General features: G+C 46.6%; 1 protein-coding gene across 10 annotated transcripts in view; it reads right to left on the bottom strand.

The window, feature by feature from the left end:
- LOC114855663 (cadherin-22-like) overlaps positions 1–23,020 on the bottom strand; it is a 159,395-nt gene that overhangs the window by 38,092 nt on the left and 98,283 nt on the right. For all 10 annotated transcript variants that reach the window (XM_029151000.3, XM_029151002.3, XM_029151004.3 and 7 more), the window contains 2 exons: positions 13,042–14,143; positions 5,645–5,939 (listed from right to left, as the gene is read on the bottom strand). In XM_029151000.3, the coding sequence (XP_029006833.1) occupies positions 5,645–5,939; positions 13,042–13,272 (526 nt within the window). In that variant the 5' untranslated portion in view covers positions 13,273–14,143. The remainder of the gene's footprint in view (positions 1–5,644; positions 5,940–13,041; positions 14,144–23,020) is intronic.

Below are 23,020 nucleotides of genomic sequence, written 5' to 3'. Positions count from 1 at the left end.
CCGGAGGCCCCAGATTAAGCAGCCGTCGTCTAATTAGTCTCAGTGCGTGGACCTGTGACAATGACCACACTGTACTCTGGTCCAGTAGCTCTGTGTCTATGCCAGAATGACCTCCTGTCTCATCCTCAGCCTCCTCTGCTCTTTACGTCTGATTGCACATTTCTGGCTTTAAACCCTGTTCTCTGCCCAGTAAACCTGATCTCTGCCCTCCGGCCCTTATGCTCCCTGGATTCCCTCATCTTTTGAACCTGGATTGTGAATTTTGGATGATGCAGTTTTTAGAGCTCTTTGGGCGGTGGTTTGTAATTTTGGATTGAGTACAATTAAATACTGATTAATAATTAAATCCATGTGTCATTAACAAGTGACACAGAAATTTGTCAGACATAAAAGCTGTTTTTTTGATTAAAGAACATTTTTTTGCTCAACAGGTTTGTAATCATGAAAGAACATTTTTAGAGATAAACCTGTCACAGTTATTTCTAAGGCATCTGCAAGCCTTGTTGCAAACTATACTCAAGGCCAAATACCTTTGGGAAAAATAAAATAATAAAAACTTTTTAGATGAGCCTAAAAAAGATAATTAATTTGAAATAAAAAAACCTAAATAATTAGACAAAAAAAAACTTGAAGTAAATTATATAGAAAAGAAAAGCCAGTCCCTAACAGACCCAGTGAATTATTATTTTTATTCCCACAAACAAGGATTAATTAAAAAATGTCAAATCCATTTACTGAGAACTCTCACTGAACAAGCCAACACACTAAACTCACTGATGCCACTACTTTATGGCTGCTTGATGAATCGCTTTTAGAAAACAATCACGCTTCACATCCCTATGTGATCTAATCAATTCCTGACAATTCTGTCATATTTGTATTAACTAGACGCTCAGCTGCATCAAACTAAGCACTTCCTTTATCCCAAAGCTCATTTAGCAAATGACAGGACTGTGTTTCACAGCATGACAAACTGTACACATAACTCTCTCTCGATATAACACCCAGTGAAAAACACCTGGAGGACATTAATTTAGATTTATGAATGGGCTGCTTTGGAAGATCCAGGGTGCATGCTGGGTAGTTAAGCAGCGTTAAAGCACACACAGACCAACAGCTTTCTGATTATGGCCATTTGTGGGTCATTTGTCCTTTTGAATTTGAAAACAATTCACATTCACTTCCTCTTCCTGATTTGATCAGCTCTGGAGGGAGATGCTTTATAAATACATTCAAAACATGCCTCATTAATTACTGTGCTGCTTGTTCTGTCTGTTTTGGGAAAAACACAGTAAAAATAATAATAAACCACAACATTACAGTGCTGTATGACTGCTGCCACAATCTCGATTGCCTCAAAGTCTGAATCTGCATTAACTACAGTATCACACAGCAAAATATCCACCTTTATACAGCTGCAACAACTTTAGGAAGTCTAGGTAAACAGCATAATTGAGTTAGACATATTTATGATGGAATAATGGTTGTTTTAACTGGACAGACCTGTGACTCCAAATGAACACTGAAGCCACATAAGCTTTTAACATTACTGCTGATTTTCCTTATTAATGGACTCTTTTCTATTCGCACAAAAGACGGGACGGTAAGTCTGAATCTGAAGCCTTGCTGAATGATGAGTGAGCGTCCATTAATCTAATAGCCCTAAAATGCACAGCTTTTGCTTTCACAGTACAAACAACCTTTATCTTATCTTTACTGAACATGTAACACAGCTGTTTGGCAGCTTGCACTTATTATTTGAATAAAATCTGTGCTCAATATCAACACATATAAACATGCAATACATATTTCATACATTTCATATGCAAAGACTCTATCTTGTTGCCTTATATCAAAGCTTGTTGACCTTGACTGTATCCGATATTCCGCCCAAACTTCTCTCAGAAGAGAAACCATCTAAAAATTGAAAGTGTGTTGCTGAGAAACAGACATGGAGCAGGTTTTTAGGCATCGTGGGACTGCACGGCTGTAAAAGTAAAGAATGTGTCTGTGCATCATGCTTTCAGAACAAGGTTCGGTGCTGCTAGTCTGTACTCCACTCACAGGTTCATAGTGGTGTGCAATTACTTTTTTTTTCGTTTTGAAAGATTACTGTTCAAGTCCATTACTGCTCCTTGTGTATTGGAGAAAGAATGGGGAAACAATGAAATGGCTGTCCTGTATTATAAATGCAGATGAAAGCATCATTGCTTCAATGAACCACCACCGTGTGTGAGCAGAATATACAGCAGCTTTTCTTTAGCTGAGTTTACAATGATGCCAGGAGATCAGGAGTCCACTAAGAGTCAGACAGGTACAAAGTATAATACAACAAACTCACTTTGTCTTTGTCTTGATTAAAACATCGTGTCCTCCTGTAAAGACACGTGAGCCAGCAAACATCTCCTTTCCTGGGATTGTTACTGGGTCCCATCACTTGAAGGAGCTGGTTTGACTCATCATGTGAATCTGTTGCGCTATACTGGCTGCTGTATGTATAATTTAATGTTTTTTGCCCTAATTCCCAAAATACATGGAATAGATGGAAGAAAGTGTCACACATTTCATCCATCCAACCATCCAAGCAACACACATATTAGCCACAGTACAACAAACTACTTGTTCTTGAATTTTCCCTTCGCCAACAGGCTGAACGCCCCATTTCTACTGTGGCTAATCATCACAGCGTGCAGTGATCGAACTACAAAGCATGTGTGCTCAGACACCGCAGTATTGAAATCCAAAGGGTTCATATTTCACCTCCACATGTTTGATGGTGCATGGAGCGGCTTTCATAAATTACAATAACAAAATGGATGGAACTCATATTAAAGACAGAACAGCAGAGAAAAGGAGGACGTGTTTTTTTTAAACTTTGCTTTCAGTGACACATCACAAGGCAATATTTGAGAGTTAAATAATGAGCTAAGGAGCATGTTTCTACTTGGCTTCATGTTTCTTTCAGGCTGTATTTAATCATGGATGTCTTCTACTGTATCCTGACGCCATAATGAAATCATCTTCCTCAGCCGTTACCATCAGGACTCCCAGCGACTCTTCTACAGATCCACTCAGATCGCGACACCTCCTATGTCCCGACACACGGCAACGCGGTTCTCAAAGCCGCAGTCCATCACCCAAGCACTGCAAACTTGATTTAAGAGTGCAATTCCATTAGGCGCACATTTTCCACGGGACAACACGGCGCTGAAACCCTCGCACTTCATCATCATGGCCACTCCCGCTGTATTTGCCTTCCCTTCTCCCCTTCAGGGTTAAACAACGCTACAGAACAAACAGACTACGTGCACCAGGGTTGTTTTTGGGCAGATGCTGAGCAGGGAGTCGGTGCTGTGACGGAGACGTGCACCGGGAGCCATGAGCGGGGTGAGAAGTAAAAGGGAGAACGCCTCAGGCAGCTGACTGCTGATTACTTTCTTACTATTATGACCTCACGTTTTCCGCAGCAGTTTGCTGTATAGTCGGCCATAAAACAGAACAGTGAGCGTATCGGTGGCGTGGCCGCCGCTTGTAACCCGCTTCCATCTGGCATAAAATGCAGTCAGGGTTTGGATCCAGATTCCATAAAAAAAATGCTGATTCCAACAATGTTCAACGTCCACATCCACGGGAAACGCGGCAGAATTAAGCGTGCAGCCTTAAAGAAGTCAGCGTCCTTATAGGAGCTACATCACTTCTGTTGCTCAACTTATACAGCGAAGCAGTGCACAGTAAAACAGAGGAGCAGAAGAAGAAGAAACTTTTAAAAATACTGTTGAAGCAGCCAGGGACATTTCACAAACATAAACAAATGTGTGTTAAGAAGGATCTCTGACCTACGGTGTGATTTACGTAGCTATGAATAGTGTCTGAAGCGCTGAGTAAAGGCCCATTTCAATCTCACACACCTGATCACAAACACTTTGACTGACTGCTGGGTGGATTCATCTGGCACCGGCTTTTAGCAGGAGCAGCGCTAGGTTTACACACACCAACACATTTGGTGCTGTGAATATTTACAACAGCCGGACTGCGTGTAGGACCGGCTCGTGTTTATCTTAATTAGAAAACATGTCAACCAGCGTAGAGAGCTACTGCAAACAGGACTGAAAGTGCTACTGTAGTAGTTGCTGGTGTGGGGGTGCGTGGTGACGGCATGTACAGTACATTCTCTCTTTCTTTCCCCTTTCTTTCCCCGTCTTTAGGTGTTGCCGTTGTGTTTGTGACCTTATCACCGACAAGCCCCCCCCCAAAACACTGCAAGCCCTGATGGTGTTCAACAGACAGGAAGCGGGGACGGGGCGGGACGGGAGAGCGCTTGACTAAGCAGAAGCTGTTAGCTCATTAGGGCCCAGCGCTGCTCCGCCATGTTTAAAACATGAACTGCACACTCTAGTGCGTAATTTGACTGGAGGTGCGACGGGGTCAAATCAGGGGTCGCAGCCTAAGTGGAGGGGTCGCGATGATTAAGATTACATTAACTAACATGGGCTAATGGTCTGAATGGTCTGCTCCATCTCTCTTCAAGAGATAATGGATCCTTTTTGCTGCCTTTCAAGCTCTCGCATTATTTTCCTTTACGTCTTTCTCCTCTCTTTGCCTCCGTCCTGTTTCTGGCCACCTGTCAGTCGGGCGTCGGCTATCGCACGCACGCGACCACCATTCTGCTCCAGAGAGCACCGCGGGCACAAACGCCTGCGGTTCGGTTCACGCCGAGGAACGCTGACGAAGCAGGAATTAATTCCAATCAAGCTTCAACGAGGAAGAAGCGTTCAGGTTTGTCGAACGAAAAGCGGCCTCTCCTCTGCTACTGCGCTACTGCGCACACACACACACACACACACACACACACACACACACACACACACACACACACACACACACACTGAGCAGAATAGTGTTTATTAAACATCAGCTTCGCCTTTGACAGTAATACGATGCTAATTAAGCCCCCGACACCTTCAGTCACCTGTCGCTTTTGCTTCACCGAGAATGTTAAGCAGCCGAGCGGCATCGCTAATGCCGCTGCCCACAAAAAAAACCCCAAAACAAAACAAAAAAACAGAAAAAACAAGGTTTTGTCACGACCACAAGCACTGTGCTGTCAATTCCAGCAGCCTCCATGACGGCTCCGTGGACCCCTGGGCCTCATCTGCTCCTCTGAAACTCCACCCCTCCATCATTTGCCTCCTAACAATCAGCCGCGAGGCCCATTCAGGGGCTCACGCCTCTCCTGTCTTTACACGACGCCGCGGCCTTGAATTTCACTCCTTCAGCACCTCAGGCTCAGAGGAATCCGTGTGGGAAGCCTGAACGACCATGTCACCCTCCTTCTTACAATCCATCCTCAGTGAATTTACTGACTCCACTTTTTTTTCAAGCACCACCTGTCCACTTTTTCCTCTTTCAATCTCTACAATAAGGAAGGATTTTGGCATATTTTACTTTTTTTGAACTTAATACTTTCCCCCTGAGCCCAGGAATAAAATTATGTTATAGATCTCACTTATGCATCATAGGAATAGCTGTAATTGAAGCGGGGATTCTGTGCGGAATGTGCACCTCTGGGCTATGCTCTGCTGAAAGCCTCAAACGCACACTAAGATGGTGCCTGCCTGGCTCCACAACATGTTTCTTGCCTTACCTATGGGAGACAGCTCTGCCACGCTGCCGATATAGGGCCCCTCCAAGAACTTGGGCTCGCTGTCATTGATGTCTTGGACTTTGATGACAAATTCAGACTCTGGTTCCAAAGGATCGTTTGAGTGGCGGTCCCGGGCCTGAGCTCGAAGCGTGTAGAAAGCTTTCTCCTCGCGGTCTAGTCTCTCTGTGGCATGGATGTCTCCGGTTAGCTCATCGATGATGAAGATGGAGCCCGCCCCTTCACCAGAGATGGTGTACTTGATGTTGCCCTCGCCCTCGTCCGAGTCTGTGTGGATCTGTTGATTGAAGCAGAGGCAACGAAATTAAATTGGCATCACTAATAGCAAAGAACGAAGCAAACGGGACACACAGCAATAGTTCCACACACACACACTGAACATTTGTCACCACACAAACACACACACACAGAACATTTGTCATCAGTTCTATCCAACTGGCTTGTAGTTAGCAGGTTGAAAGCTCTGTGGAGCTGTTCAGAGGCAGACTGTGATGTTCAGTGAGGCTTGTTGTTCCATCCAGCGCTCACGTATTTCTAGAGCACCTGAGTCAAGGCGCGAATGACTGTCAAACTGCCCGGGGTGTGATGGAAGTGCATTGGATGGAGACAGATTATCGCTTGGAGCGAGGGTCGATCCGGTGGCCTCGTCACCCAGAAGGTGGACTTCACTGTGTTCACACAGCTAATACTAAAAATAAGCTCATAATCGATGATAAATTTCATGCTGCATGATGAAGTTGGACTATTCTAACAGGAACTATCCAGTTTCTGGTTCTCCAGCTTGTGTTGCCGTCCTTATTAAGATGGTGAGGCTTCCTGCTCGAGGGCCCTCAGGACTGTGTTTACATGCGCTGACAACTGACTGGCAGCGCATGAGAGACACGCACACAGACACAACACTCCTCACAGCGCAGACTGTCAGAACTACTACGAGATGGTGGAAGAGACCCTCAGTAGGTGGATGTTTAAAGGGGGTTGGCTGGAAAATCAGGACCAAATACACACTGGGTATTTTTTGCATCTAGGACAGAATTGCCATTTTCAGACCACATCTTTTTGAAGATACCAGATGTGGTTTCTTGCCCAATTAAGGGTCAGGACAGTCCGCAATGAGTTTATGGTGCCCAGATGATTATAATAGTTATTGTGACTCATACTGTTTCATGAAACAAATTTCTTATTAAAATTCTGTCAAAATCTACCAAAGGCTTTACTACAGTCGCTTTTCACTCCACAAGCTGATCTGGGACAGATCATTTGTCAAACAGCCAAGACCTGCCACTGTCACATAAAGTCACAACGAGGAGCTCATAAAGACAGAATAAAAAATGGAAACAGCCAAAGAAATTATTCTGACTGCTTCAAGAGCACGACTGGATGATGTGCCAGTACAAATGTGAGACTTCAATTCTGCTTTTATGGAAGTAGTTCATCTTTTAGATTTTAAAAAGAAAAAAAGCTTCATTGATGACGACTATCTTCCATTTAAAAGTACTTTCCCGACTGACGGAGGTTATGATCTTCCTCTCGCTGTTATCGCATCAGCAGCATTTTCACATGTGCTGTAGATCATGGGATAACCCCAAAGCCACGGAATATGAAACTTTGAGTTCAGTGCGTCTGCCGCAACTTTTCTTAACCTCTGTCAGTGCCATTGGTTTTGCGGTTGATAGCTGTTGGAAAACTGCAGCATTACTCTTCTTCCACCTATTATCTCCCCATTCCAGCAGTGGCTGCACGTTAAGGCTCCTTGAGCTCCCTATGGACCAGACATGTAGGTTGTTATGAGCAAAAAAAGACACCGGGTGATGATTTACATCTTTTTTGCACATCGTGCCCTTCACAGGATGTGAGGCCCAAATTAGGACTTCAAAGTCATTTCAAAGCTTGTTAAAGGTGGAGACATAGAAGCATCTGGGCAGAAATGTGAACCTAAAAGAGCCATAATAATTCAGAGCTACTGTATGGTTTTTCCCTAATGTGATTAGACGACATTCCAGAGACAGCAGTAGGAGCAGGATCAGGCCCATTCCAACCTCCTCACTGACCTGCTCTCGCTCTCTCTCACCTTTCAACTGAAATTAGAATTCAGAGGTGTTGAGGCAATGTAACTGCAAACTACAGAGCAGACCAAAGGAGAGTGGAAATCGCCCTGGTGTCCCTGGTTAATATTTTATAAAGGCCTAATTAAATACAGGCTTCTATAAGCCTTGCGGGGGTTTTCATTAAGTATTTGTTGTAAAAGTGTGGAATAATGCAGGACGCTGCCCTCATATTGCTTCCTTCATCCATTTCCGCTCCCTTTACCCTCGGTATGTTTTTGCTCCTGAATCATCCCGAAGACAAATACATGACGAGTCAGAGAAAATATCCCGCTAGACGCTTTGGCGCTATCAATATTTCAGTTATAATAAAAGAAGTTTCATTGGTCCAAAGTGTGAGAGTCGCCCAATAAAAGTGTGCAAACTCATGCAGACGCCCCCTCGTAAGCTCTCCCAGCGTTTCTAAATTAGATTCTGCCGAGGAAAGTCTGTGAAGTGTTGTCATCGTCCGTTCATTCAATTACACAACTGCACACGTGTGCGCTCAGTCAAAGGCACTTACTGACCACGCATCCTGCAGATGCTGAGAAACATGTAAATGTACAGTTGCACAGTGCACAGTTTATTATTCAGCAGGGACGATGCCGACCCCCCCCGGCTGGTCACGCGCGTCCATCAGCCTCGCAGCGTCCTCATTGGTCTGATTCAAGCTGGCAGCAAGAATGCTCACACTGTTTAACGCTGCAAAGTAAAGGTCGCGGCCAGAACGTCACACATTTACATCATTAGAAGGTGGAGAAATCACCGACCGCAAACTGGAAACACGAGTCATAACTGTTTGGTCAAATCCTCCGTGCATCTTTCCGAATTCTCTCATTCTCAACAGGGAGGAAGCATCAAACTGCACAAAGCACCGCGGGAAACCATTTTAGCCACATAGTTCTCATCCATCAGTAAACGCTACTAACAAAACCAGGAGCTTTTGGAACCTACTGAGTACATGGACGGACAGAGGGGACGTGTAACGTGCTGCAGGAAAGAGTCGGTATGAGTATTATGGTCCCTTTCCCCCACAGTGACAATGGATCACCATTAAAACCCAGAGTTAAAGGCTGAATTCGAGTTGACCACGGCTTCTGGAAGCTCCAACCTCTGTAAGTGCCTTTGAAGAGCACATGTTCCTGTGGGGCACATTATTTATCCATGCGGCCGACTAACGCGTCATTATGGCAGAGAATTTTAACCCCATGCATTTGAGCGTTGGCTGGATGTGCCTTGGTTCTACAGCGAGGAGGTTGGTCGGCGGTGGGTCAAGCAGCAGCGACGTGTCCAGCTGCCACCTGCTGAGGGACACGACATGTACAGTAACTCGCTCAGTCCGCTCTGAATAGAATATTCAGGTTAGAGTAGAGCAGAGAGACACCGCGCGTGTGGAGCTGCATCTGCATTCTACATTTGCGGCGTGGACTGCACCGAATCCTTCATTTATTGAGGGTTTCAAAGCGGGAGCAAATTGGCTGTCTTATATTTAAGTCTGTGTAATCAGGAGCCGGCCTGCCACGTCTCACCGCAGCTTGTCAAGCTCTCTGATCTTAACAGCTTTAAAGTGTTAACAAGGTGACTGTATCAGAGACAGCCGAGGTGGAGACGGCTCCAACCGTGGGCGGCGGAGGGGAGGTGGTAAATGGCAGTGGAGGAGAAAGAGGCATGTCAGAGGAGTGGGAACCCAACACAACGCGCCTCATGATAACAGTTGACAAAAATGTAGTAGTATTAAAGCAGAGTTTCAAAAGCTGGCGCGGCGGGGCAAACAAAAGGCTCTCTGGTTCCGCTAAATGGGAGCCGTGCTTCCTAAAACACCGTGGCCAACAGCTCCACGCGCTCTGTTTATTTCCAGCCCTCCGATCTTAAGCCGTTTTGTTCCCCTTTGATGGCAGCCTTCTGTTGTTGCTACAATTGGACCTGGATTTGTCTAATTATAGCTTGGATCATTACGACTAGGGGAATTGATTGAACAGGCGTAGTGCGCGCGTCGAGTGCTGTCTGATTGACTGTGGCCAAACGCGTTTGTCTTTCATTCATGAAAAAACGCACCAAGTGTTAACGGTGAACATGCGACCTGTGAAACATTTTATTAAACTGGCCTCAGAAAACATAACACGAGCTCGTTGGTCCCATTAAAATAAGATCTGAAACAGCCGCTGGTAAATATGATGTCGTAACACAGTCACTGAAGGATTTATGTTGAGTGTGCGGACGTTTAAATGTCTGCTTTTATGCACACGGTGCAGTCGATTTTATTGCTTTTATAAGTAGAAATGATTTAATGAATTTCCAACGTCTTACTACTGCATGTGCGTTCTGAATTATGAATGGTCCTATTTGTCTTCAGAAGGATGCCGGCGAGGTTAGAGAGGTAAAACGGACGAGGCCACGTGTTTCATCTGTTTCACCAAGCGTCAAAACGGGACAAAGCGCCTCCGACAGCGTGTTACAGCGTTACACGGGTTAAGAGACGAGAGAAGAAGAAAAACCCACACAACACCCTTTGAAATACAAAAGCATGCAGAAGTTACACCCTCCAGACTGGGCCTCTCTTTTTCTTTCTCTCTCTCACACAATGGAATAAAATGTGTCATTTCTTCCTCTTTCACCACCTTTGAGAACAGCCATTTAGGATTATCTGGCCTCAACAGCAACTCAGCCCGTCAGAAAAGTACTTCCAGTGTGTTCCCTTTCACTCACACACTTTTTTTCTAAGTACTGTACTTGGCAAGAAGAAATATATTTGTCAGACCATTTAGTCCACGAGGATTCATTATCTAAATGTACTATCCAAAGTTGCCAGTTTAATGTCATGCGAGAGGCCATTTTATTGGTGAATCTGATTTCATTAACGGAGTAGTGGCAGCCACAGTGTGAGACGGAGCAAGCTTGGCAAGTTCGTTTAGCCGGAGTGAAGTAATAAGGGGAGTAAAAAAAAAAAAAAAAAAAAAAGCTCGATGCAGGCATGCGGAGCAGGAGGACGCTGCTCGGCTGCTCAGATGGGAACGTTCACAGCAAACACCCAGCAGGGTCCATCTGGGCGCGAGAGAGAGCGTTTATGTGGCTGATATTGCAGCGCCGGCCGCTGCCCTGGTCACGAGAAGCGCAATAACTTTAGATAATTTTATTAATAAAGTCATGTCTCTGCTCCCCTCATGCTGTCAGTCCCTGGAGCTCACTTCAACTGTTTTATATCACTTCCCTGCCTTCCCTGGTCCCCCGTCCTATAATGAATCCTCCTCTCCCTCAGTGTCCGCACGCAGCCCTCCCTCCACCTTCGCTCCCCTCTTCATATATCACCCAATTTGGCCCCGTCTACCTCCGTGGCTCCCGGCAGGCAGGCGCACGGCCCTAACATGTCGGCCGTGTTATTAGTCTCGCCAGCGGAAACGCAGCGCCGCCACGGCGGCAAACACAAATAAGGAGTAAAAGAGTAATTATCCCAACGCCGCGCCCTGATGAGGCGAACATCTCCATTCATTTGTAAAAACCGGGCAGATGAATGTATGCCGATGCATTATTAGCCGGTCAATTGCCACGTCCGGATGATTAAAAACAAAGGAATCGCATGATTGATGCGCGTGACTCATTGCTGAGTCTCACACTGTCTGCATTAATATTCCGTCTTTTCATGTCACGTCGCGCGCGAGGCGATTGAATCGTACACGTTGTCCACTTCCATCAGCGCGCCGAGCATCAGTGGAGAAACAGCTGATGAATGAGATGTGAATGAAAGGGGTGGGGGGGGGTGGGGGTGTAAAAATATTCCCGCTTGTACACATGGCACCAAGACGGTAGCGAAAAGATTTGATTTGGCATATATTCATTATCTGTAATTAGGTTAGAAAAATCTAACATTCAGTAATCATATTTGTGGTGCCAAGACACTGTCCTCGACATCAGAGGGAAGGGCAGCGCCGGCCTGTCATCGCTGAGTAATGCTGCTTTATTACCTCAGAGCTCCAGGAACTAACGGGAGCTAAGCTCAGAACTCAGAACACCATGAGCTCTGGCTCTGAAGCCGCTCCGGTACTTATTAAATGATCAGATTTGTCTGCGCCTTTGTTCGTGTACGGGACACAACTACTCGCCCCTGTTTGACCAGTGTGCTCGTCCCAAACTACCAGAACCGAGTCCAGCAGAGCCGCAGCAGAACCGCAGCAGAACCGCGTGACGCACACGTGGACGATGAACCAAAGCGCGTTCAGCGCTCCCCGTTTTTTATGGTCTGTCAGTAGAGAGTGCTGCCGGTGGTTTTGCAGCTTGTTTACAGACGTTGCAGCAGCTTCCACTCTTGGCTCCGTCAGAACACCGCTGGGACCCGATGTTTATCGCTCCCTTCCGTCTTTTTCAAACCCTGTATCTTCATGAACCCAGGCGCTGTGTTGTTTCGCAGAGGGGGAGGAGGAGAAGCCTGCAGAGTCATGCAGGAGGCTCACATGCAAGGTCTGCTGCGCTAACGCACGTCTGGTAATTCACTGGTTCCGAACAAACCCTGTGGAGCAGCTCATCGGGTCGCGCAGTCCGCGAAGGTTTCCCAACAATTCTTCCCTTTTGGCGCGTGAGCACTTTATGTGGTTATTATTAGAGGCAGAGCATGACTAGACTTTTGCAATAACGCAGCTGAACTTTTACTTTGACTTAAATCAAAGCTCTGTCTATTTGTAAAAGGGATCAAATCATGCCTTTAATGGGGAACCATTCATTTATGGAATGACACAAATGAGCAGAGTCTGGCTTTGAAGCATGTGTAGCAGTGACACTGCAGTGACTTCCCATGAATAATATACTGTGATATGACTAACTCTGTGTAACCTTTTGCTGCAGTAGATACATAAACAAACATGATAAAGACCCATTTGAACACAGTACAAATGACAGCGACTGCATCCAGCTACAGAACTACATTACACGTGTAGTGAAAAGCCTGTTGACAAGAAGCTCTGCGGATTCTACAAACGCAAACACAGACGCATGTTTGCCCTTGGAACTTTATCTGTGTTGCCTTAGGTCCATAATTACTCAAAAACGCTTTGCACCGATGTTGACTTTGATTTGGCTCATTATAAAAATGTCAGCTGTTCGGAGCCGACGTGATCGGCGCCGTTGTTAATAATTTAATCATTCTGACACCACTCGCATCCTGACATCTGTTCTCACGTTACTACTACACATTACTCATGCAAAATTCCTCCGGACATCGTCTGTCGTTGTCAGTCTTGCGCTCGTCTCGTGACTCCATTTTTCCGAACCCAAACCCAAATGCTGCGACGGTGCGATTTGGCGTCTCACCTTGCCGACGTACAGTGGCTCCGTGCCCGTGTACTCCTCCACCACGAAGAACTGGTTCCACACCCATCCCCTCTTCACTCGCTCCAGGGACGAAGGTCCTTGATCCTGTCTATGTCCTGCAGAGGCTGAGCCACTAGTCCTTGAGGCCTCACACCGGCCAAAACTACAGCAGCCAAGGAGACTCAACGCCGCCAACAGGCTCCAGGCTCCCGTCGTCCGAGAAGAAGCCATTTTGATAAAAAAAAAAAAAAAACTGAAGAAAACAAAAATTTAAAAAAAAAAATATCCACCTTGGGTCTACATGAAATATCAAAGATACATGCAGGATGAGTTTCTCAGTTACAGTTTGATAGCAAACAAAACTCACCAGGGGACACTCAGAAGGTCTTTGTGTGAAAACTTGAAAGTTAATCCATGGGATCACAAATCAATTTGAAGTTATCTGCTGAATACAAGGCAGGTCATGGAGCATATTGGATTCCTACCACCTGCGGAGAGCCTGTTTGTATTGTAGCATGGTCAGTCATTGTGATTCCTTTATGGTACCTGCCCCACCTTATAGACGTTCTGATATTTCTCTGAGTATGACCTGAAGTAGTGAAGCAAAGACTGGGAAATGTCTTTCAAGATGATTTTCAAGGCAGCAAAAACATCAGACTTTACTGGCCTGACTCGCTGATCAGCGCGTGAACTAAGGGTCGCGCTGATGCAGCGCCTCGCGTGGACTCGTGCCTTCCGTCCATTCTCCACCGCCGTTGGCTTGCAGTGTTTCCAATTTCACTTGGAGCCGTGTCACTTCAAACATTTGCTGTGTGTTCTCAGGTGCTTTAATACTTGGCTGTTCAAAAGTTATTCTATTGAAGTTTTTTCACAAAGAAAACTTGTCTGTAGTCTGTAGTCATGACTGGGTTTGCGTCCCGAAGCACAATCCTTGAACAGAGACAGGCCCGCTGATTTTATTGTGGGTGATTTTATTTGATCTTCAGTGGCTTTTTTTCTCCCACAACAATCCTGTGGTTCGGACAGTTCATTCTTCAAAGTACTGTGGTGTTTCTTGTGGCCATCGTGACAACTCCATCGGTGGTTCAGAGAATGGACGAACCTGTAAGACATAAAGAAGAATGGCTGTTATGGTACCGCAATTGTGATGTGGACCAAGGCTCAGTGTTCTGTCTGCTCTAATAGATGATTAGAATCAGGGTTTGAAGTGGTGAAAACATCCTTCATCATGTTTTTAAAAATAATAGAAATACTGCTTTGTATGCCTTTCATGCCCTGCTTTATAAAATAGATTCAATTAGTAAATAGACATAACAAAATGAGGCTTCCAACACCAATCGTCTGTTCCCCTTCCTTTTCCATTTCCCTCTGCATCTTCTGAGTCACCAAAGACATAATGTGTTGCTTGGCCGACCCTTTCCACCAGTGATTCTTGTGTTCAGCAGGATTTCTAACACTGTGCTGTGAGCTGAAAAGTGATGGAGGAACAGTGAAAAGAGGACAGGAAACCAGGTGTGTGGAAAATAGGAAGGCGAGAGAGAGAGAGAGAGAGAGAGAGAGAGAGAGAGAGAGGTCATTGTTCATCACACACCGGACCTAAAGCATCTGTCTGCCTTTAGTCCGACTGATTCAGCGGCCCCAACCTCAGCCAGCTGATTAATTGCATGAGGGAGCACTAATTGGATAAAAGTATTAATCAATTAATTCTATCCAATGAGGCAACAAGCCCCTAATACTTCAGGCAAACATTAGAGAGCAGTGGGGAGGGAGCGAAAACGGTCTCTGGTTATTGTGAAAGGTGCATAGAGGTGAAACAGAAGGCAGACAGAGCAGGGACAGGAAGAAACCGATAAAAAGTAGGAAAAAGCACAATGAAGCGGGAGAGTAACAGAAGACAGCGTGAGGCGGTGGGAGGGGGGGGGGTTAATTGGGTTAATTGTAGCTTTTAAAAGGCAAATGACAGAGTCATCGGCATCAGCTGAGTCTGCAGCCTCACGACCTCTAGGAGGGAATATTGCCACAGCAGTGGAAGCGCGGCTCCAGGCCGGCGGCCGCTTTAACCTATTGTGTTTCTGCCGGCCAGGAGAGGACTTCTAATCTCGCTCTCCTCCTGCCCAGCGGAGAGCTCGGAGCTTCCGGAAATAATTCCTTCTCAGACTGTCGGCCGGGGCAATGTCCGTGGTATTGGAAAGCCAATGCTCCGGGGGCGTCCGGGCTCCCGGGAACGGTGCTGCGGCGACTTACACGGCTCGGGCCGCGCCGCTCCCCGTCGTTAACTTGGCAGCTAAACATATTAGCGACCTGTGCGTGATGTGCAGCTTCCAGACAGCTAGTGCTCCTGAAGAGTTGAGAATAAAGGTGAAGCCGAGCTAATCTAACATAATGTGCCCCGGTGACAGTCCAGTGAGGCGACCTTGGAACCACCTTCTGACCACACCGGACACCAGGAACCATGTAATCCACATAAACACTGAGCCGCCAGCGTCCCTCGAGGGCACAAAATGACCGACAACCGTGTGGTCAGGTGGAATTTTGTGCCTTGGCTCCATGGCCCGGACTCATTGGCATCACAGAGCAGCACCGGCGGCGGCGCCAGCGAACGCCGCCGCCCTCGTCCGCTACCAGTAAAAGTGCGCTCGCTGGCAGTGATGGGCCTATTTTCCAGCATTCGCTCCAGACGGCGCCGAGCTCTGACAGCAGCGAGGCAGAATGTGGGGCTGCTGGGCTGTTCTGACGCCTCCCCGTGCCCCTCTCTAAGATCCACCACTTGCCCCCACAGAGGATGATGGACACCCCGTGATGCCTGGCAGTGGGGGTGACACACTATTATCATTCTCCGCCGAGGCAGAACCGTGTCCCTCTGCAGCCGGGCCGCTCGCACTGTGACGTTAAGGAGCAGGACCCAACGGTTCTGCCGGAGACAAGGTTGCCGGTGACTGACTGGGGGAGCCACGCACAGCGTCTCGCTGATATGAACAACACCCTGCTCCTCCACCATCTGCTCAGGGAGGGGACAAACAGCGGCGGGGCCAGAGATGCTCTCTCTCTCATATTCTTTAAGACGTATTGGCACTGCTGCCATGACAACCGTAAATCTTGCCTCATCGAGGTGGGTTTTTTTTGGATCCTGTCTTATTTTCTCACCTCTACCTGCTTTTTGTCTCGGGTTATTCGGGCAGCCATAGCTACAGTGCTCAATAAACACAAGAGAATATTTTAAATACTTATTAACAATGTGGATGATTAACAATCATTACAGCTAATATTAAAAAAACGAAATAACTATGAGTAAATTTGTAAACTTTGAATGACAGGAGGAAACTCATCTTAAACCCCTCACTTGAGTTAAATTGATCAAAAACATTTCTTTTTAAGTTTCCAATTAGATATGTCTGCAGTGTGGAGTGATAACTTCAAAGAAAAAAAAAGAAATAAAAAAAATTTGAATGTTTATTCCTTTGTGCCTCAAAGGCAAACAGCACTGGGAGGATAGAATTAATTTGTTTTTGCCTATCTCCACTTTCCCTGTTCCCTTACAGTGGATGACTTAACGGCGCGGCAGGCAGTCTGAATATGTTTAATTAGAAAGCATTTGTATCAAATATTTTTGTGCGTGCACCAACAGCACAGAAGTTGCTTTGCAAACGGAAACATTTGCTCGGCGCCAACTGTTTGGTATCTAAAAACAAAATCCACACTCCTCCAGTGCTCCTCTTTCCCCTCCTGCTCTCCCGCCCCACTTTGGGGATTTCATTAAATGTGTACACATTTACTCATAATTAGGTCTAAAAGAAGGAAACTAATGAGTCAGGGAGGGAGACAGAGAAACAGACGTGTGTTGGTTCTGGTTTCACTCAGACACGGGCCTCGCAACAGTTGCCTCCGCTAGTGGAGGCAGATTAGAGGCTTGTCAATTACTGCCCCTCCGTTTAGCAGCGGCCAGCGAAACTTGTTGCTGATGATAAAAATATTGCTGACATGTCTGTCTCTCCCTCCGCGTCTCTCCTCTCGCTCCGACTCGCTCCTCCACTTCCTCCACTCGCTCTCCAATCCAAAGCTATTGGCAAGCATTGTGCAACCATTCGTGACCTATTAGAGAGCTGGATTGATTCTAGAGCATGGCTGCAGCCTCTCATCAGTGGGCATGCCCAGAGCAGGCCCTTTGACAGCTGGCAGCGGACACGCGACAGCCAGGCAAGACTGATCACTGCGAACTGATAGGCGTGGGGCCAGCGGCCGGCAGACGGCCCCTCTGTCTCTCTAATGCACTCTCACTCATACGCAGACGCAGTGTGCGTGTGTGTGTGTGCTACAAAGCATTTGGCCAGAGACACGCAATGCACAGTACACACAGTAGCTCAAGTCAGTGGCCTTGTGCCCCCTTTGGCTCAAATGCCACTTTGGCCACGAAAATTACTAGAGCAACCGAAAGCAGCAGTGTCCGAAAAAATCTGTCATTTGAAATGAAACAAGCTTTTATTCTCTGGAAGGTGGAACTCCCTGAAGTAATTACCAGTACCTGATGGAAATAATAAATAGTAACATAATTTTTAGCAAGCAATGGCGCTTACAAATACCAGTGTCCATCTCCATGGTTTCCTGTGACAGTGACAGGAAGTGGTGACACCTGATCGGAGCTGATGCGAGTGGCACCAAACCACAAGCACATGTCCACTGGCCAGTTCATCAGGTGGAGCAGCTGCACAGTCTAATTCAGTCCAACGCGGCGCTGCCAGTGGTTCGACTTTTACAAGCTTATCACTAGTCAGGTTTTGGCCTCCGTATTTAAAAATGGGGGACGGGGCCAAAGCATTAGAACCTATTAATGAACTGGTATAAACCTCCGGCACCCGCGGTTCTTAAATCGGGTTCCTAATAAAGCGCTTGGTGCTTTCATGGTTCACCTTTCACGGCGTTAGTGGACAGCGCGCCTTTATTAAATTTTATTTTGTTGATGCGTTTCCACCAAGTTATTGTACCACAGGGCTCAGTAGTCTGACCGGACATCTGGACGGTGAGTCCATCTGCATGTGACTCCAAAACCAGCTCCTTTCTCCACACTGTGATAAGCTTAGTATGTGCTCTCTCTCTCCCCTCAACATTGCGCCTTTGCTGAACAATAAGATTAGACGCCACTTTAGAGATCTGTGCAGAGAGCACATGACTTAATGGGGGGAAATTACAAAGCTTTTTTTTTTTTTTTTAATAGAAAGCCATTCCACCTTGGGTTAAAAATAATGAATCTTTCTCTGCGATGCTTTATAGCATTTCTCAGTGATTTCAGAGGACAGAGGATGAGGCTGGCACACTAACTGACTAACAACTACTGCAAACACACACTACATGGTCGCGACAAAGGCAGACGACTGACAACACCTCATCAGATCGTCGGCTCTGACAGCAGATACGAGCTGAGAGCCCAACCAGAACCGGTTCCCGCTGGTTGTGTATGTTCCTAGGTATTAAGAGGCTGATAGGCTGAGAACTGCCAGGACACTTTAGCCATTAAATAAAGAGGAGGCAGAAGGGACGATCACAGCCGGTGCTATGGACACTAATGACTGTATACAAACTTATATTAGAGTGACATGAAGATTACATTTTACAAAGTGAACACCGGATAGGAGGAAGCCGCGCTCCATCGCACTCCACCACGTGTGACAGACGTGGACCTTATCGGACAGATGCTCCCTGAAACTGCATCTGGACATTTTTCTCGTTGTGACCCGAACTCCACAAACTCAGATTTTTCTGCTCATAACACCAATTTCCAGCCCCCCCCCATCCAGCATCTGCCCTCCTCAGTCTGAGATATGACTGTTTCAACAGCACCGAAGTGCAGCCTTTTCTTAGTAGGCAGGATTTCCACATTCTCAACCACGCAGCGTTCTGAAGCTGGAAAATATAAAATTCCTTATAATATTTGCAAATTGGTAAAATATGTCCTGCTTTAATTCATAATTGATGCGTTCACAGACACCAGCGCGCTGGAGCAGGTCACCAGCGTGTCCCTCCTGCTGGGCTCCTTCCTGGGAGGCTGCTCTAATCAGATGAGTGTATGCAGGCGCACACGCGTCCATACAGACTGTGTAGGCAAACATTTTGTTGTGATAACGCATGCACGCCCCCTCCTCCCCCCCCCTCACCTCCTCCCTCGGCCGCTGGCCTCCTCCTTCATCTATCATCTTCCTCGGCCGTCATCCTCTGCATTCCTCGCACCTCGTGGCTCCCTCTGTCTCTAACTCACTGTTTCTTCTCCACTTTCCTCTGTGGCTCTGTTTTCGTTCCCTTCCTTTGGCGTTGAGGCGTCCCTTTTTTCTGCCACCCTGCCTTTGCACCTTTCTGTCATTCCGAGGCTACACAGGACTCCACACCGTACGGCGGTGTGGATGTGCCAATCCACACCAGCTTTCTCACCTGCTTCCCTTCTGCGCTCCGCTGTCCCTTTTACTTGTTATTCCATGTGCTCCTCTGCAGGCTTGTTTGTACTTTGTATCTCTCATACTGTTTTTTTCCAACTCTACCCTTTATTATTTTTTTATATTTTAATGAAGTATAACTGTATTTTTCCCATTTTACACTTTTGCCTTCCAAACATATTCATTTCTCTTTGCGTCCACATGTCAATAACTATATGGTGTTCACTTACTTGAGTCTGTATCATTAGGGAACATTGCTACATCCCCCTCCAATAACAAAATCTCATTTCAGGGGCCACTGTGACAAAAAACACAGCACAAATGATTCATATAAGAAAGGGGTTTATATTCGGGAGTTAACAGCCTGAGGTTAACACACGGCCACATTCACTCCCCCTGGGCCCACTGGCTCACCACACTATATCTCTGCCTGAGATTGATGTGCGCTCTGATTTTGCATTCACTCAAATCTGCCCCGGTGCACGCTCACACTCACACACACACACACACACACACACACACACACGCACACACACACACACACACACACACGCGGCGTAGATAGCGAGAAATTCCCGGTTCCATCTTCCACTGCCAGAATCTCCTCATCAGATGGATGAAAGCTACCATCAAAGCCAGGCCCAGAAGGAGTTCAGACAGTCTGCTTATTCGCGTGAACCCGACACCGGAGTCCAATCCCCTCCGCCGTGCTTATTAAATAGCCTATTTTGTCATTTCCAATCCCAATTTGTCACAGCCACTTGGCTTGACGGCCCCGTGCCATGTCAGAGAAGGGTGAGAAAACATATACCAGCGGCACAACACAAAACATGTCTGCTACTGTAAAGAGTTTATGCAGCGATGGGGAGGTTTTAATGGCCCATTTACTGCGAATCTCACAAAGTAGAAAAATAAAGGAATCACAAAAACCCACAGTTTCCTTTGGGGTGCAGGAGGGTTGCCATGAAAACAAGTGCGCTGGTTCACAGGAGTGTAAATACAGTAAACAGAAACGATAAGCCTGCTTCCCATGCAGGCGTTCCATCACAGGAAACACGCCGTCTTTGCTGCAGATGTGCAGCACCGGCACGGAGCGATCGCTGGCTGTCTAACACGTTACACTCAAAACTCCACAAGTCCTGTGTCACCACTGCAGCAAAACCTATGGAAGTGCGTCCACGTGAATGCAGCAGGTCCAGGGAGGTTCACCCAGAGTCCACGCTGCCAGACATCCCATAGACAGCAGCAGAATGGAGGCGCCCCACCATTGTCTCGCTCTCTGTCGCTGACCAGACTCCAGGTTTTAAATCCAAAACCCTGCGTTGTATTGGCAAGTCAATGATATGCAGCTGAGCATGACTGGGTAGAACAGGATCTGCATTGACACAGGGAACTGTCTGGAGAATGGGTGCTGCCTTGCATTAGGCTGCTATGTTTGCTTATGGGTTATAATGAGAGGTGACATATTGTCAGTGCTTTGCTAAAGCTGGTCTCCTAATTACACTAATTGCTGCTTTTCCACCCCCGTCCCTCGCTTTCCCTTCGAATCTCAGCCCTCCCCTCTTTCTCCTCCTCCCTTGTTCCCTCTCTCACATGCCAATACTGCTGCTACTCCACCCACATATCAAGATGAGCCTGCACCCACTCTCTTTTTTCCTCTCGCTTCCTTTTCACATCATTTTTTTTCCCTTGAAATTCTTTTTTAAATAAATGTTTAATTCCATTCTTTTCAGTATCTTAGAGTCAGAAACACACAAGACGGTCAGAGGTCTGACGCTGGGCTTCTGCCTCTCCTCTCTACTCTCTCACTGCTCTATAGTCTGTGTGCCCGTACATACCACAATGTCCACTACTGCTGCACAGGGCCCCATGCCTGAGCTGCCAACTGCACAATTACTAAATCGCTCATCTCACGGGTGGCTGGAGCACAGTATCCCCTGCTCTGGCCGGGAGGGGGAGAGAGCAAGGGGCGAGACTCAGAGAGAGAGAGAGAGAGAGAGAGAGAGAGAGAGGAGGATCATATGGACGAAACAATTAGAAGGAAAAGGGCAACGCAAACTAAAGGGAGAGTCAAAAACTGCTGCTCTGTGACTGCGTTCAAAAGATATTACACATATATGTGTGTGTGTGTGTGTGTGTGTGTGTGTGTGTGTGTGTGCGTGTGTGTGTGTTCATGCATATATGTAGGTGCGTGCGTGTCGCTTTGACAGACAGGTGACGGCCGAGGTAGCTGACAGCTGTCAGTGCACATGGACCCAGGACGGTGGAGGAGCACTGGTGTCTGTCAGCAGTCTGCTCTGCCTCTGCCCTCAGCTCCAGCTTTTCTGTGCTTAGGACTTTTATAGGACAACCAGAGACCACTGGTGCCTTTCAGAGCTGCTGCCAGTCGATGCAAACGCAGGACTGAGTGAGTTGGACGGACTGCCGTGATGTCAACAAGTTAAGCGTTGTGCAGAGCGAGTGTGGCAGGTTCCGCCGCTCGTTTTGTGAAAGGCTCGTTGCGTCAGGGATCCGGAGGCTGAAGCAGAACAGAAGAATTTGCATCGCAGATTTGCCTTGGGTTACACTGACGACACCTGCTTACGGAGGTTCAGGTGTTTCGCACCATGGGCTTCGATGTCCTCGGCCACTTATCCTCTGTGTGTTGAAATGTGTTACGATGCAAAGGGAAGATTCTGCAAGTGCAGGAACTGGAAGCATCTTGTTCTATATTTGCTGCTTGTAAGAATTGATAAAAATAAACATTTAGCTTCACACACTATATTATCCAATTTGCTGTTTTCCCAATTTGTCATTGCTTATCTGTTCTCCAAGCAGAGGATTCACCACATTTGTCACCTGCACACGTTATATTTAACAGTGTGTTGGGGCAAAGGCAGCGTGTTGAAGAGCCAAAGGGAGCAACTGGGGGGAGGATGAGAGCTTTAGCACGGCTGCTACACTTTTTTACTTTTTTTTTCCAATACTTGATGTCAGGTCTCACAGCTGAGATAAAAGATAATACCATGGTTTGATAGAAGCTTTATAGAAAAGCAAATTAAGATCTGGTTAAAGTAGAGCGTTACTACTGCCCCGACTGAGAGGTGAAATGAGGATTCTATGCAACAGAATCTGGCTTTGATGCGACTCATGCAAATCTCTGCACTCTTGGCCTCTCTTCAAGATATAAAGTAGTCACTCCACTGTAGCTCATAACAATGCGCTGGTTATTTATTTTTCAATTAAATAATACTTCACTGAATATATAATTGTTAGCCTGGCAAGCAACAAAACAGAACTGACCTTATCTCTGACATTACACCACTCACAGAGGAAATGATAACACTTTAAATGTAAATACACGCACTTGAACCCAGTGGTAAAAGATACGGATTGACTTGACCTAGCACACTTACATTTCGTTAATTACTGGGAAGCATGCAAGCAATTAACGGGAAAAACCAAGTGAGTAAACGCGGGTCAGAGCCAAACGCACGAGGAGACAGAACCGGTGCAGAGCAACAGATCAGCACTTGAACTGAGCTGCTCCACATAAACTGATGACAAAATGCCAGTTCACT

Source organism: Betta splendens, chromosome 5, assembly GCF_900634795.4.
Source record: "Betta splendens chromosome 5, fBetSpl5.4, whole genome shotgun sequence".
Classification (NCBI taxonomy): Eukaryota; Metazoa; Chordata; class Actinopteri; order Anabantiformes; family Osphronemidae; genus Betta; species Betta splendens.
Note: the sequence above shows the minus strand (reverse complement) of the source record. Positions and strands in the feature narration are given on the sequence as shown.